The sequence below is a fragment of the Triticum aestivum genome, chromosome 6B (genome assembly GCF_018294505.1).
Source record: "Triticum aestivum cultivar Chinese Spring chromosome 6B, IWGSC CS RefSeq v2.1, whole genome shotgun sequence".
Lineage (NCBI taxonomy): Eukaryota > Viridiplantae > Streptophyta > Magnoliopsida > Poales > Poaceae > Triticum > Triticum aestivum.
Window position 1 is genome coordinate 400,904,024 of NC_057810.1, and position 17,074 is coordinate 400,921,097.

Consider the following 17,074-nt stretch of genomic DNA (forward strand, 5'->3'; position numbering starts at 1 on the left):
AATTTAGGACAAAGTAGGCGCGGAAGATCCACATGCAACGAAACATCCCTCACGAGTTCCAAACCTGACCTTCTTTAAGCTGCTTCGACTACGGGAACCACAAGGAAAACGGAACACGAGCGGGAATGTGGGACTGGGTCCTTCCATATAGTTGGCTTGATGGCCCTTGTGGACAGAGTCTGTTCTCATTAGAGAATTGACCTTAGAACTTTGTGATCAAGACCCGTGGTTAGTCCAGTAGAAACTTGATCTCCGGAAAGGAGGTCCGCTTATTTACTTATCTGAAAAAGCAAAAGGTAGGTAGGCTGTTTCAGAGAAGAGTACGTGGGTTTTCACATAGCCGGATATGAAAAGAGACCCTAATGAGCAGCTTTTTTTTATTCGTAAACCCTTCTTTCTGTGCTTATGGAATCAGCCAGTGGCAGGTCTTGGCGATTGAATTCATCCCGTTTTACTTTGTTGAGTGCGATCTGGTATTGACTTGCCCTTATTTTCCATCGATCGGGTAGTTAGTTAGGTCCCGCGGACAAGAAGTCCTATATACTGAAATAAGAGGGACTCCTTCCAGGCATCGCCGTTAAGGTGCTCTTTTGATAGATTTCTATACCTTCCCCTCCCTTTCCTCTGTATCCGGGCCTACGCGAACAGCTGCTTGCTTATCGAAGAAGTCTGCTCACATGATTGGAATATGGCTCCCGTATGCATGCTATTCTGGGACTGAGGAATGCCTTTCTATGGTGGACCCTGAGGTCGGACTCTTGCTGCTTGATTCAAAACCGGATTCAATAGCAGCAACATATTGATGATGGTGCCTGAACTACCTATTCTATTACCTTTTGGGAAGCCCCAAAGCCACATCAAGCCCTATGCTATGGGTCAAGGTACTCTCGAGACCGTCTGGATTGAAGACTATCAAGCACCGTAGGTGGTACCAGCATTCCCTGTCGATAGGGCATTCCAATCTCTGGGTAGCTGCCCGCCCTACTTCATTCCTATCTCCTTCGGCGTCAGCCCCATGTACCCCCTTAAACTAACCACTTGAATTGATCAGGATTTGTTAGGTTGAGTGCATTTTCTTCCAAATCCAGTCAATTTCAAGAAAAGTATCGAAAAATCCCGGGGTTAGGCACCTTTTTTCAGTGAAATCTTGTTTTTTCCCGCATTAATTAGTTATGGGAGAATCCTTGCTTCCTCAATGCTCTTGCCTTCGCGGTCCTATTAAAAGAGACACAAGAGGTTTTAGCACCGGCATCTTTGGATCAAAAGATCATTCCATCCTAGAACCAACACGACGACTTCTCCTTGCCCGATTTGAAATGGTGATGAATATGAAATTAGGAATATATATGGACAGATGAATTATGCGTCATGGAATCCGGATCATTAAAGAGGTAGTGTAGACAGTTGTCTAAGTGTGATCTTCTTATATCCCCACGAACTGTTCAGCTTGATAGACCCAAGGGGAAATAGAATCTCGAAAGGACCTTTCTTGTCCGTAGCCCCGTTGGAATCGAGGGCTTGATATCTCATTGGCATGACTAATTGATGAGGCCGACTAAGTAGTACTCACGAGGTCCTTGATTTCTTGTTAGTCTGTATCTTTCTCTTTAATAGTATGGTATCCAGGTTCACCTATTTTTTTCCGTTGTTGCTCTTCAGAAAACGCGTATAGTAAGTAGTCTTCGTCGATGGGACAAACGCTCCAGTGTATGCGTTACGAGGCAACTAGCATTTTGTCATGGAAGTTCGTGAAAGAATGTTCTTGTTTTTCGTTGGAAAAACCAACGCCGACGTCAAGATCAGTCTCCTTTCCTTTCTCTTTTCGGGAGCAGAGCTGAAAAAGATGGGAAATTCCAATGATTCTTCGTTCATTATCATGTCGATTCCTCACAATCGCTCTTTGTGATGCTGCGGAACCATGGCAATTAGGATCTCAAGACGCAGCAACACCTATGATGCAAGGAATCATTGACTTACATCACGATATCTTTTTCTTCCTCATTCTTATTTTGGTTTTCGTATCACGGATGTTGGTTCGCGCTTTATGGCATTTCAACGAGCAAACTAATCCAATCCCACAAAGGATTGTTCATGGAACTACTATCGAAATTATTCGGACCATATTTCCAAGTGTCATTCTTTTGTTCATTGCTATACCATCGTTTGCTCTGTTATACTCAATGGACGGGGTATTAGTAGATCCAGCCATTACTATCAAAGCTATTGGACATCAATGGTATCGGAGTGCGCCTCTTAACGAGGGTGATTTAAGTGCAACGAAATGTACCGGTGGTTCGCGAAGCATCTGGCTTACCGGTCATCTCCCATTCCCGTCGTCGAGAGACTAAAAGAACTATAGCATGCCAGAAACGGGGAGTTGAGGTGGTTAGACCTATACCCCGAAATGCTCCCAGCATAGGAGCCTATGGTTCCATTCTTGTTATTGCTGGAGGTACACATACCTCTTCTCGGTGTGGTGGAGCGATATACGAAAAATAGATGCTAAGCCTGCAATGTCCGATAACGGGGCTTCAGTAGTGAATCTATCGGCACCACAGCAGTGGCATACAACTTTGGACCTAAGGGCTGGTCCCGTTACCTTTCGGAATGGGGGATCCCCGTTGGCAACAACCACGGTAGTAGTTGCGGAACTACTGGGCCAAGAGAGGACAACCTGTTGTTCCTGCTCCTCCTTCTTTGCTTCGGGGACGGAGGTCCTACGGTAGGTAAGAGCACGCACAAGCACTTGACCGAAGGGGACCAGCGCTTCTACTCCTCCACCGAGGAGCCGTTCTTGCGAGAAGCAAGGGATGTCGTGAACGGTGGGAGGTCAAAGAAAGAGAATTGACCTCTGAATACAGTGATCCTATGATCTAGATAGACTCCGTCCTTTTTTTTAGATAAGGGTGACTCAAGAAATTGGGGGTGGGACCTGCTGGCATAATGCAGGCTGGAACGTGGGAATTCGAGGTCTCATGAATGAGTTTTTTTCGACATACTTTCCGGTCTTTTTTATGGATCCTTTTAGATCTACGGGCCGGCCGTTCACATGAGCATAGGGAATCTATACTCGAGCCTTCGACTTGGCCCCTGGCAGGATAGGTGAGGAATCACTCTTGAGATCTGATCTATTGGGGCCTACAACTTCGCCAAAGCCGACTAGCATCCCTTTCCGTGGTGAACTGGCCGTCCCATACCTTCATTTTGTCTCATGTGTGTTGAACATTGTCTTCCTCGGTTCCAGCTTCACTGATGTAGGTAGGGTTGGGCGAGAAAGGGTCCCCTCTTGCCTATTAGTAAGCGGGCCTTCGATTCCACCGGGGTCTTACGGTCTCATAGAGGGGGGAGAACTACCTAACTAAAGAAGAATAGTGCTCTTTATAAATAAGAGTAGGCGTGGAGAGCTTTTTGCGGGGAAACTTGCAAGTCAAGTTTGGGGGGAGGCGGGCGTCGACCCAACCTTATGAGTATTCGGACTATAACAGTTCCAATGAACAGTCACTCACTTTTGACAGTTATACGATTTCAGAAGATGATCCAGAATTGGGTCAATCACGTTTATTAGAAGTTGACAATAGAGTGGTTGTACCAGCCAAAACTCATCTACGTATGATTGTAACACCCGCTGATGTACCTCATAGTTGGGTTGTACCTTCCTCAGGTGTCAAATGTGATGTTGTACCTGGTCGTTCAAATCTTACCTCCATCTCGGTACAACGAGAAGGAGTTTACTATGGTCAGTGCAGTGAGATTCGTGGAACTAATCATGCCTTTACGCCTATCGTCGTAGAAGCAGTGACTTTGAAAGATTATGCGGATTGGGTATCCAATCAATTAATCCTCCAAACCAACTAAACCGGGGAAGTTGAAGCGGAAATGCAATTCTCGGGTGAGGGAAGGGGGAAGCACCAGGAAGGCTTCGCTCGCTCGCTCAAAAAGCTCTAACGCTCGTTTACGAGTGGAGTGCATAAGCCCTTATTGAAGTAGGGTGAGGCCTTACTACACGAGCTCGTAAGTCAAGCACGGAACGAGCCTTGTCTACGAAGCTTCGCTTCATCATCTTGCTTGCTTCTGGCGAAGCTTAACGCACTATAACAGCTTGCTCATTAGCAACCTAGTTTAGCCAAGAATGATCACCTTGATTAGCCAAGGTTAACCCTTCGCCAGACCCTACTTTCCAATTTCGTAGATAGAACAGTTCTAGTAGAAGGTTAACCCGGCCTTCCTAAGAGTACTAGGTTAAAGGGGAGACCTCTAGAGCCCAGAAAGAACTATCCTATCCCTTTAGGAATCCAAAAGCGCCGTATCTGTGGATCACTGACGGCTATACCCAATGAGCAAAGTAGAAAGAGCCTAGGAAAATGCATCTTCTCCCTATTCAGTCAGCAGTTGTCCATCGACTAGTCTTACTTACCGCACCGCCCGGCGAAAAGGGATTTCTCAGTGATAGACCCACGAGAGCGTGTGTGCCAGTGACAAAAGAAGTGCGAGACGATCTGGGAAGTGAGGGATGCCCTTCCTGGGTATCACGAGCGGCGAGGCAGGTACGGCTGGAGGAAAAGCAAGGCAACAGGGTGCTAGGTTTAAGCAAGTATTGTCCGTCCGATCATTGGAATCGGCTTAGCCGAAAAAGGTAGATCTGGTTTCACTAGTAGGAAGAACACCCTTCTAAGGTGAAGGTATTCCATTTCTAAGAAGGAAGTTCTATATATTCGAACTAGAGAGAAGCTCTAAAATGGAAATCGAAAAGGAACCCCTTGTCCGTCCAGGTACTCACCCCGCCGGAACTCGCAATCAAACATAGGGTTGGCAAACTTGGAAGGCACAGAAAAGAAGGCAGTTGCCAAGGCGAGCAAGGTATTTTTGAATTTCCTCAAATTGATGAATCAATGAAGTAGTTGAATTGAAGTAAATGTGCCTACGAAAGAAGAGTTTTCGATATGGATATGCGAACAGGAAGAAAGCAAGCATATATTACTATTGCATTGGCAACAGAACACCGTCAAACAAAGATAGCTTTTGAGGAGGAAGACCTGGATAGGGATCCGGTTACGAATAAACCTGGGACTAGGAAACCCCGAACTACGAATGGAAACACTTTTTCAAGCAGGGGTAAATGGATCTGGTTAGGAAGCCGGAGATGGAAGAGAGGGTGTCGTGTCGGATCTTCAATCGGGGCAAACAACGGATGCTCGGGATAAAGCTGGACTTCGATTGGTTTTTGATGGATATGAGCTTTCCCTGAATAAGGATCAAAATATGCTTCCTAAAACAGCATGCGCAATGGTGGGCCGAGTACATAGCATAGCGTATATCAAGTATCCAACGCCTTCCGAATAAGGAATGGAAGCCGACTTAATAAAACTACATCTTGCTGATGTAGGTGTAGACAGGTATTCTAAAAGGAGTGACAATATTGGGTGTAAGGATTCTTCTATGCAAACATTGACCACTCGTATGGTAGCCTCACAACCATCTACAAGGGAGACTTCCACCTCAACCTGAAGTTCACCCACGTGGAGCCTTTACTAGTCGGAGTGGTAAGACTACAACCGATCCTCTTCCCCAATGCCAGCGTTGTATGTACCACCTGCCTTCTACCCTAGCCGGCCCAATACCTTCTCCGCAGGGACCTCAACAGTCCACTACTTCTGCTGCACAGCCTAGTTCTTCTACACCAGCAGCTATTGCTCCTAATGATCCATCATCAATCTCCTTCACCTGTCAACCCGAAGCTACCATTTCCAGAATGGTTTGTGAAGTCAACTGAAGACAAGCAGATTGCAAAGTTTCTGGATATGATGACAGATATGCAGATTACCACCCCCATCCTTGATGGTGTCTTACAGGTGCCGATGTATACACAGTTCTTTAAGGACCAGCTCGCAAAGAAGCGAAACATTAACGAGCCAGAACTGGTTACTCTTACTAAGGAATGTAGTGCACTCGTTCAAATAAGCTACCTCTCAACTTAGATGAGCCTGCCAGTTTCAGTATTCCATGCTTGATAGGAAGTCAAACTTTCCATGCTTTATGTGGTCTTGGGTCTACTGTGATTCCCTTCACTGTCTACGAGCCACTACCATTGGGTGATGTACGGCCGACTAGCATCACTCTCCACCTTGCTGATCAGGATCCGGCAGACATTTTGGGTGATATCCCTGCGATAGTTGGTAACTTCGCATTTCCAGTTGATTTTGTTGTCTTGGAGATGTAGGATAAGAGCTTTCCTATTATTATTTTTGGGAGACCTTTTCTAGCTACTGCAGGGGCTGTCATCGATGTGAAAGATGCTAAGCTCACGCTTCAATTTGGTGAGGAGAAAGTCTCATTTGACATTAGGTATATCTTCCAACTCACCTTCCTCACTGTCCAGACCATAGTAAGCAATATGAAACGAGTCACTTAAGCCCTAGTAAAAGGCTACTCTTTGAATCCCCTCTTTAAGGCATATAAAATTAGTACTCTTCCTGAGCTAGCTTAAGCATATCTCGAGCGAGTGAGTTTCCCTCCATCAAGTTCTAAGCGATCAAATAAGGTCCTTGCTCTCGCGCCAATGCCAATACCAATAGAGAGGGTCTAAACGAAGGATTCAAAGGAGGTTACCGGTTAAGGGCAAATGCAATCTCTGAGCCAGTTGGAGAAAAAAGGTAATCAAAGAAAGTTTCAGTTGGACTTTCCCTGCCAACCCTACCCAAATTTCATACCCTGCGGTTTTCGTTCCTCTATTGGTATTTCGTTCCTCGAATCGAGACTTTCTTTGTCGAGGATCTCTGGTTTAGGGTACTCCATCGAGTTTAAGTTTCTTCTTCTAATGGTTGTGTCCGTCTAAGGTGGCTATTTGAGCGATTTAAGTATCGCGGTTGTCTTGAGCTCTGGATTGATGGACGGAAACCCGGGGCTGGGTTCGATTTCAACTCAGAGATAGTCGGGTCTATAGTAAGAGCCGCTTTGTGAACAGCATCGGATGACATAGCCAGGGTAGCCGTAATAGAGCAATTATGCCTTAAGCCCAAAACTCTTCCTTCTAGGGATCAGATCAACCTAAAGCACCATCAGTTGTGGATGAATCCACAAAGTCTTTCTACTTAGCTCGTCAAGCGAAGTAGCTATCAACGGCTTTAGCATGACAACTAGAACATCAAGCCATGGTAAACTGCCAAAGCTTCTGCTGTAGTGTAGCACCAGGGTTCAGCCTTCTCCTTGCCGAGTTGCATCGCCCGCATCGTGTTCAATTGGAAAGTCTGGCAAAGGCGCTTCCAACTCCTGGTTCAGGGTCTGAGGTTACCAAACAAAGATGAATCCTGCGCAATCAGAGATTAAGCCATAAGATCCCACCCAGAAACTGGAAGAGTCGGGGGCACCTACCGAAGGAGTCTTCCCTCCATCGATTCAATGACAAAATAGCTCTATTGAGAGGGCCTTTGACAACCCTCTTGAATGTGGCTCGCTCCTAGTTTTTCTTCCCCCGCCCGTTCTATCTAGGCTGGTGGCTATACCAGATTTCGTGTCTGATCGAACTTGAAACTAGCCCATTGAGCTTCTTGGATTCCAAACTAGAAAGAAGGATCGCACACAAGAAAATAGAGTTGGAATGAAAGATGGGGTAAAGATGAACTTTATTCTCCTAGCTGCTCTCCATCCAGCAAGTTACTCTCTTTCAAAAGATGACTACTCAAGATTACCAATCAAAACCAATGCTTTTTCTTCTCCTATAGCTTCATCATTACATCTTTCACTAGTTGTTGTGTGTGAGTGATGAGATCGATCCATGGAATTTTTACCTCACTCACATACTTTGGAAGATGAAGAAATTCTCTTGAATTTACTTATGGGCTGGCTCTACATGTGGTCAGATGGGTTCCCCTCTTCAGTCATTTGGTACCTCTCCAACGCTTCCTCCTATTCCTATTGATCAGATCAAAGCCAAACCTATCTAGTCTTGCACGTTGTCACCCACCGCTCTTGCCAAAAACAAAGAAATTCTATCTTGGGAACTAAAAAAGAATCGGAATGGGAAGTATTTATTTCTTGATTCTCCGGCTAGCATCCTTACTTCCTTCTTCAATGGAAATTCTATGTTTTGGCTCGGTATAAACAAAAAAATGAGAAATTCTCTTATTTGTAGAAAAGTCTTCTTTTGGTTAAATCTGGAGAACCCAGTCGAAACTCTGATTCATGTTTGTGGATTTTAATAGCTCTCCTATCTACCCGGAAATGATCTTCTACCTTTATTGTCTGTGTTCTTTACATATCTTTTGATTGTTTTTCAAATCATTGTGTCGTTACAAATTCAGTGGTTGCACCCTTGTGAGCAAGTTGTTGCCGGATTGGATAGGAGAAGTGACCCTTCTAAGATAGGAGCTATATTATCCCTCTAGGGTCCTTATAGGTATCTGCCCATGTTCAATCACTGAAGTAATGAATCTAAACAAGAAAACGAAGTAGAAGTGAAAAGATTTTCGAATATATTTTTATATCTCTTTGCTCAGTTTTCCCCTTTAATGTCCCTCTCCATTATTATTCAGAGTAATGTGCTCCTCGCTGAGCTTTATGATTTCCATTGTCATTCTTCCCTCTCCTCTCTGATTGCTTTTCATCGTCTCTTTGCGTTTACCCTATTTTCGTGACTCTCCTCTCTTTCTTCTCCCCGTACCATTATTTTGATCGTTTCTGAATCTTGAGATTGCTTCAATGCATGTGATCCCTCTCCTCAGCCTTCCCCTCCTAAATCTTAGAATCCTAATGCCGCAGGTGCTATGTCGGAAATCCATTTTTTTTATCCCCAAGGAAAATCAAAGAAGAAGAAAGCCCTGGTATTCTCTACTTGAATTCAGGAAGATTCAGATACCGAAAGCAATAGGAATGGGAAAGCGGAGCGGGCAATAGGTTTATGACTGAGCACTAGAGCCTGGAATAGCAGGAATGAAGGTTGGGAAATATGCCATGCAGAATTCCAATAAGTTGGCACTGCTTTCCCTTTCCATATGAAAAATGGAGAGGAAAAGCATGGGTGGACCAAGCGTTTTAACCGGAATCTAGTGACGGAGAAAGAAGAAAGATTTTTAAGCGCTAGATAGGGTCACAATTCAATAAAGATACTTGGCTGGATGGCGAAGCTGTGTTTGCTCTCCCAAATCGAGATCAAAGTCTTGCTTGACAGCGTGAGGAACTTTGAATGCTCCGTACAAAGGGTCATAGGGAGCTTTTGGAGGTCAGGGAGAAGTGTGTGTGGCCACTGTGCGCAAGCATTCTGTACAGCGATCTTGCTGAGGAGGTCCCCGGTCCCACCTCCATAAAGAAGATCTGGTGACTGCCCATTGTCTTGTTTTGGCTTGGAAGTCTCCTCAAAATAAGGAAAGTGAGTCAACGATCTCTGTAAGAGGAATTGGAAGATGGGGGTTCCATGGCGCACTGAGATGAAAGGCTGTCTTGGACGTGCGGCCCCTTATCCCTATCCCTTTGTTGATGAATCCCATGCAACGGGCCCTTGCTTGGATGAAAAAATGTCATAAGTGGGACTCGTTTCACTTGATTCGTTCCGTCGCACCCGCACTATTCCTAAATTTCTTTTCTGTTTCTATTTTGAAAAAAAGGTCGAACTCATTTCGTATAGAAAGAAAGATGTGTCGGTTTGGATCGAGTGACACAGGAGGTGCTTCTACGTGGCACTCTTTTTAATGGGCTTTACCGTCTTTCTTTACCTTCAGAACACAAAGCTTTGCTTGGCGAAATAACTCCTACCTATATTTGGCATCTCATGTACTTAATTTAATGACATTCCATATCTCAGGAAGGAAAAAAAGCGAATGGAATTTCAGTCAAGTCTTTTTTTCTGCTTTATCCTTCTCTCAATCAAAGAAAGGGAATGCAGATGTTCTGTCGCCCTCTCTTCGTATGCCACCAGCCTTCCTCTCAAAACCATACTGATCCGATCTTGCGCAGATAGGTAGGGACGATCCCTCCAGTAACCATGCCTAAAATCATAAGCTGACCCATTACTTCTGTAGGTGCCTCAATTCTTCCCATTTTCCTACTTATATAACTCTTTGGGGTCCATACCGCACTTGGGGACGGGATATGATTGCTTTCTTAAACAAACCTTTTAGAGCGTTGTCATCTTACCAGCACAGGACTCAATAGTAAGGACTGTCACTGCATTGATATCGCTCATGGATCGTGTTATACTTGGGAAGATCCGGCCCAAGGGGAAGTCTGTTATCCACAACCCAACCTTAGATGAGGGAGAAGTTCACGCTTGATCTTCGACCCAAGACAATGGAAGGGAGCTAAAGCCTTCTTCCTTTTTCAAATTCGTTTATATGGAGCAAAAAGAGGTCGTGTCATACCATTTATTCCGCCAAGAAGCATTCGTCTACGGCACTTAGAACGCCTCGACACATTTGTACTCACGCCTAGGACGGTCTTTCACACGGAAGTAAGATTAGAGAGTTTGATCATAGTTTGACCGTAGTAAAAAAGAAGTCCCTTTCTCATTTGCTTCCTGGTCATCTCTATAGAGATAGAAGAAAGAAGTCCCAAGCAAGGGTCATGCTATTTCTATTCTTTTCACTATTGTTATTCCCTATTTCCTTAACTGATCTTGAGTTGTACCGAAACAACAGAAATATGGTCTCTCATAAATTGATTTCTTTCATCACTGTTCTTAAATCAATCCGTGTCAGGTACAGAGCCAATCTTCACATCCCATAGGTAAAACAAGTCGCTTTATGGGCTCCTCGTGAAACTACAACCTTTCTGAAGCCCTAGTCAAAAAGTTGTGCGAAACCTCAATTGGTAAGAGGAGTAAACACCTATTCTTTGGCCATTCAAAACATCGAATTGGTTGGCTCGCTCAACCTCTCGAACCGGGACAAAACTTCCCAGCGTTGCATTCACCGCCTAGCCTCGTCCAACATGACTGTAAGGCACGTTTTGCATGCCTTTAAAGTGTACCCCCTCGGAGGTATCAAAAAGTGCGAGAAATCGCATTGATGACTAATAAAGTAGGGTTTTCACTCGTGTGGGTTCGCCCACCTTCCCTTCAGCAGCTCTCCCTGGACACCCTATACTAAACTGAGGAATTACTTAAGCTCCTGGCTTTTTTTCCGACAACTCAAAGCCGCTGCACCGACAGATAACATGCCGTGGATCTTATGTGGCGCTAAAACTTCATGATAGATCAAATCCTGATTACGACTGGAGAGGGACGTTGATGTTCCAAACATTGGGTTCAAGAGCTCGGTTTGATAGACATAAACCTCAGTGATCGGCTTTACACCAGGAAGGAGCAATGAGATAAACTCACCCCCCATGGCGAGACTAGACAGATTCATGGCCTCCTGCTTGAACATTGTCCCAAAAACAACGGTCACACCCTTGCCAAACACCTCCTCAGCTGACGATAATATATCGGACATTGGACTGCAGGGCCTTAGTTGGCCAAGTATGTTTTGTATATAAGGATCCATGGTCTTATCAAACTCCAATTACCAAATGGTACATACAGGAGTTGTTGCATAAAAGGAAGTACCATTGCCACCAGTGATCTTTAAAAGTGAGAAACTAAACTCATCACGTTAGGAGAATCCTCTAAACTTAATATAATAGGCTCACTTTATCACTAGAAACTTTTTAGTGATGACCAAATAACGAAAACACTTCGTTGAATGACGTGTTGTTAAAGAAAATAGCTGCGTCGCCCCCCTTCAAGACAGGAAACTATAGACAGGTACCTGAGGTGCCCTGCTGAGAGAAGAATTTGTCAACAATCAAGCACTTGAGCTTGCAAGAAAAAATATATGATGTCTATGCTATTATTGGGATAAAATGAATCAAAAAAGCAGCAGAATACGAGAAGGATTTCTTTTCTTAAAGGGTGTATACATTAGAGTGTACCTGCTTGGTAGGCATGAAATCACTGACAAAGAGTTGCCTAGCTCCGATGAGCTTGCAAGCAGAATTTGGAATTTCATAGAAGCGGGCATAGCTAGGGGTGAACCACGAGAAGTTAGAGCAATTAATGGGTAGGTATCGTAAACATCCTGAGTGTATCACGGCATTGAAGCAGAAGAAACAGAAATGTTTTCCTTTCTTTCGCATTTGATTTGCATGCCCCCTGTAGATTTGACCCGGAGCCAATGCCAGTCTTTTTTGCGATCAAATGCACTTGAGCTAGTCACTAAGTAAGGCGACAGCACCAAAAGATGTGCATGTGTCATTAGGCCATTGGATTACTCAACAAAAAGTGAAGTGCCAAACGATGAAGAAGAACACTTGAAACCAAGCACTGAACCCTAAATGCTTCGCCTGGCTAACCAGATAGATTACTTCTATCTGCTAGCTTGCCCTAAGAAAAACAACAGTTCCACAGATATCTCCAGTGCTTTTCTATTCGAAACACAAGGGCGCTAAGCAAAGAGAATTTCAATTAACGAACAGTAGGTGCTTTTTCTTCCTTGGCCCATCTCAGTGATATGTAGGCTCTCAGCCCTTACTTGAATCATCCGTCCTCCCTACAGAAAGAAAGCGATTTTACGCCCTCCCGAAGGAAAACGTTTGGGCCGGCTGGAGCTCGACACGGAGCAAAATGTAGATGATCTCCGCAAATGGGCGAGGTAGGAGGACGTGGTTGGAAGTTTTTTGACACGAGGCCTTGCGCAAAAGACGAGTACTTCAGAGCCCACCAGGAAAAGGGAATGGGCTCGGGAAGCCCCCAAAAAAGACCAAAACAAGCTTTTTCAACCTAGAATTCCCTGCGAGTGAAGGATTTCTCGTATGGAGAAAAACCTCTTGAGCGCTATCTGATCTTATTTTTGTATTTCAAATATGGGACCTGCCTTTTTAATGGGACATCCCGGCAACAGGCCTACTCATGCATGTGGCCAAGTACTCGACCAATCCTCGGAGCGAAGGGATGAACAAATTCTCGAGGTCTGGTTCATTGAGGTCAGCATCACATGAAACCTTTAGCACTTCCATTCGATATTGGATGGAGTATGGCTGGAAGGTCAGCCTAGCTAGTCTTGTCAATCGGCCCTGACTCGTCTTCTCCTTGGTACCTACCGCTATTGAACTTCGGTACCTATATTCCTGAAACAAGACAGACCTTCATGAAGACCTTCTATTTTGGAATAAGATCGGACATTTCCACATTGAGGTGAAATTACATATGAGGAAAATAATCCTGGACTACGAAAGCTGCCCTTGTGTGGTAGAACCAGGTCTTCCACCGGGCGGTCAGCCAAGTACTGAAGCCCCTATCTTGATATAGAATAGAAGTGAGTTCACACTAAAAATAGAAGAAGCCCTATGATTTTGGAGCCCTGCTATCAATCACTTCGGTAAAGGGATCGAAAGATTATGGTCTGAAATAGAGATTTGAGAGTCCCTCGTGTGAGTACGTGCTGAAGAGCAAGGAGTGAAAGTGCGTTCATCTTTCTTTCTGCTAGTTGTTTCCTGCTAATAGTGATTAGTGAGTGCCCCATACATAGCCAATGTCCGCCCGTGTTCACATCCAGTCTTCTCTGTACACTAGTGCAGCTTCCAGCTCTATGCTATGTATGGTAGTCGTTTGACTCGGGAATCCCTGATAAAAGCTTTTAGTCCGTGCCTGGCAGTTTCAGCCGTGGTCCAGTCCAGCAGCCTCTTTTCGATCCAAGAGTCGCATGAGAAGAAAGCTTCCGGTTAGCTTCAGTTAGTGTTAGTTAAATAGAACGGGAACCTCGTAACTATGCCAAGCCCGATCTTGGTTCCAATGCTGCAGAGAAAGGTTATGGGTAAAAAGAAGGTCTTTATCCTGGTGTCATTTACTTTCATAAAGCAAATCTTAGTAAATAAATGTGGGTGATCCTACTTAGAATAAGACTTATATTGTGGTGTGAGGTACTAATATAACTCCACTTTATGCGTATAGGAAGGCGGCTGCTTAGAATGCTAAACAGGCCTACTAGATGGCTTATGCTAGAACAAGTCAAGCTCAACAATGCTTAAGCCCAAGGAATGGATGCGTTAAAGACTGGAAATATAGAGTTTATCTCAACCTAACCTATGCAAGCACTTATCCCCTTGCCTTGGATTAGGCACTACAACTATATGTGACTTAGAATCTGACCAGTAACTATACCTTATGAAAAGTAAGCACTAGCTATAGATAGAACTATATAGTCCCGAGTAAGTGGCGCGGAGCGGATTGCAATAAAGCAATAGAGAGTTAGCTACATATATTGAAGTTGAATCTATGCTCTTTGCAAGGCAAAAAGCTATCCAAGATAGTAAGTACTCGGCGGTATACTCCTGTAGCTCCTTGATTCCTTACGCAAGTTAGAGCCTTATGAAAGAGGGAAGACTGCTTATTAATAGGCAACTTTTCTTTAGACATAAAAAAAAGACTGCTATTTGAGGGAATGCAGCATGGGCCCTATAACTTGCTTTTCTATTTCCAACCAAAGCTAGAAGAGCAGCGCGTCTATCCTGAGTTTTCGTGTCTAGCTTGCTTGCTCACTTCCTATAATGGCAATCAAAGAAAATCTCGTTCTGATCCTATAACTTAACTAAACTTAACTAAGTAGTAAAGAGAAGATTAGGATGAGTAAGCCCTGACTTCAAGTCTATGTATAGCAACTAGCTATATTACTACTTATTAGTCATACTTTATCCACGATGGACCGCCTATTTAGAAGTGATAGCAGTTGTTGTAAGCAATATAGTGTCCCATATTAGAGAGGTGTCCATCGACTTGTAGAGCTTGAAAAAGCTTGTTTTGGTCTTTTTTTCTCTTTTCTGGGCACTGAACTTCATAGACAGACTTACCAACTGATGAGCCAAAGTAGCAAATTTCTTCTTCCTGGGAGGGGCGGACTCTACGTTGGTAGATCGAACTTTCATTTCTTCCTTCCATTTCATCTGTTCAAGTAGTCTCCTTTTCAAGTAGATACGCTTTGATACCAGACTGGTGTGCATTCTATGCTTACCCAGCGAGCGAACGAGCGAGCCAATTCCTTTGTTCCGGTAGAGCCAATTCCTTTGAAGAATTGTTTACTTTCTTGTCTTTCCTCCAGTGAATAGAGTGGAAGACCAGGTATCTTCGTAGTTGGCTCTGGAATGATTGCTTGCAGGATTTCATATTTTCCAGTGATCAGCTTAGTTGGAAGAGATAGATAGGAGAAGCGAATGCCAGATGCGCGGTGTGCCAATCAATCCAATTTCGTGAGATCGAGTCAAGATAAGAAGGCAAAATTCTTTGGAGTAAAGTCGCCTGGAAGAAAGAATAGGAATTGATCTAGCTATAGTATAGATAGAGTGTCAGATGAAATGCTTGACAAGGCAAGGAAACAGAACTTCCACATCCTCTGTTCACACTACCTGGATTGGAATTGGTTCTATCGAGATATACTGACTTGAAATAGGAATTTCTTGGTAACTGCTGCTTCTTTGAAGCAAGTGCTTTCGGGTTGGCTCTTCTGATATGTGTATTTGCTACCCATACGGAACAATTTCATTGATGAAAGATGGATGGCTATTCTCCACATTTGCCAGCACAGTGCACTTTTTCTTCTATTTCGTGATTCCTTTCTTTCTGTCGCCATTTGAAAATGGATTTCTCCTCCTGGTTTTAGTCACACACGTCTTTTCCACCTAGGAAGGATGCCCCTATGATCATTCCATGCTCTGCCTTCGCCCGAGCGGTCCCTAAGGAAGGAAGCCAATAATGGGAGTGTCAGGGCGGAACTTCATTAATGAAAGGATTTGCACTGCCCCACCGTGCCGCAGGGACGAACTTCAATAGCCCATCATAGCACTCTCAGTCAGGGGGTTAGGGAACTCTTGAAGATATCGATAGAATAACATTTCTTTTTCATAAGTTTCAGTGGACGCAGAGCCAACAAGTGCAGTTTTTCAGCGTAAGGTCAGGTTACAGAAAGGCCTATTTTGATAAGCAAGGCATTGCAAACAAATAGGTAGAGCAGAGAGCTAACCTAAGGAGCGAGCTTGTTGTAGTTGGTCTAAAGGGGGAAATAAAGGACTGCCCCACTACTACTTCCTTGATTCCCGGGAAAGAAGGAAGACCGAGGGTAACTAACTCTTCCTTCTGAAAAATCTATATCCCAGCTCGTTTTCATCGAGCCTTCCCCCCGTTTGGAGTATAGCCAAGTGGTAAGGCATCGGTTTTTGGTACCGGCATGCAAAGGTTCGAATCCTTTTACTCTAGAGCATACTTATTCTAGAAAATAGAAAAAGAAAAAGAAAGTCTCATCCCTACCCTAATAAATAAATGAAAGTAGATTTACATTATTTTTGTATTTCTAGGGGGAATGTTGAGGCAAACTTACGATGCTGACAAGCTGGTTAGGTGCCGAGTTGGATTAGACATCGCAGGTTTCAGTTTAAGAATTGGGAAGCGGTTAAGAACCTAGTGGAATCCACTGCGAGGGGAAGTGCTGAAGTAAAGAAAAGCCCCAATTTTGGAGAGGATTGCATAATTGGAGAGTAGAATTGGAGCAAAGCCGTGATCTGGTAGGCGACTGGTACAAGTGCTAGACTGGAGCTAGACGAGAAGCGTTGAGCAGGAACTTGAGCAATTCTAGAAACCTTAGAAGAAACTGGATATGTGGCAACAAGAAGGGCTTAGCCAGAATCTTGAAACAGGTATGATACCGGCACATATCAGCCTGATGTGATGTACCTGAATTCATTCATGTTCTGTGGAGTCTTTCTTTTAATATTCTTATTTTTTCTTAGTTTAATTAGGAAGGAAATGCGATTTCAAGATGAACTCAACCTCGAAAGAATTCAATTAGCTGTGCAGTTAGCCCTTTGATCTTGAATAATTGGTTGAAATGGATATTGCCTGTCACTTGAAAATAAGGTTGTTTCATTTAGAATTCAGCAAGTTTCTTAGAAAATTGTTGTTAAACAGGTTGACGTTCCACTGGGAATGGAATAACAAAGGCTTTTGGCAGTTTGTGGATCGAGATGTGATTCGCTTTTTGAGTAATAGTTTCTTTCATTTGGTGTGCTCTTCCTGGAGCCGGTAATAGGAAAAATTTGGTGCATTCTACTTTGCTGTTATGGT

The 17,074-nt window shown here is 44.0% G+C and overlaps 1 protein-coding gene across 1 annotated transcript; it reads left to right on the forward strand.

Moving 5' to 3' along the window:
- Nucleotides 1–1,744: 1,744 nt before the first annotated feature.
- Nucleotides 1,745–4,092, forward strand: LOC123137270 (cytochrome c oxidase subunit 2). Its single transcript, XM_044556960.1, has 2 exons — nucleotides 1,745–2,244; nucleotides 3,428–4,092. Exons 1-2 carry the CDS (start codon nucleotides 1,857–1,859, stop codon nucleotides 3,853–3,855), a joined length of 816 nt encoding a protein of 271 aa, XP_044412895.1. The 5' UTR covers nucleotides 1,745–1,856; the 3' UTR covers nucleotides 3,856–4,092.
- Nucleotides 4,093–17,074: the final 12,982 nt, after the last annotated feature.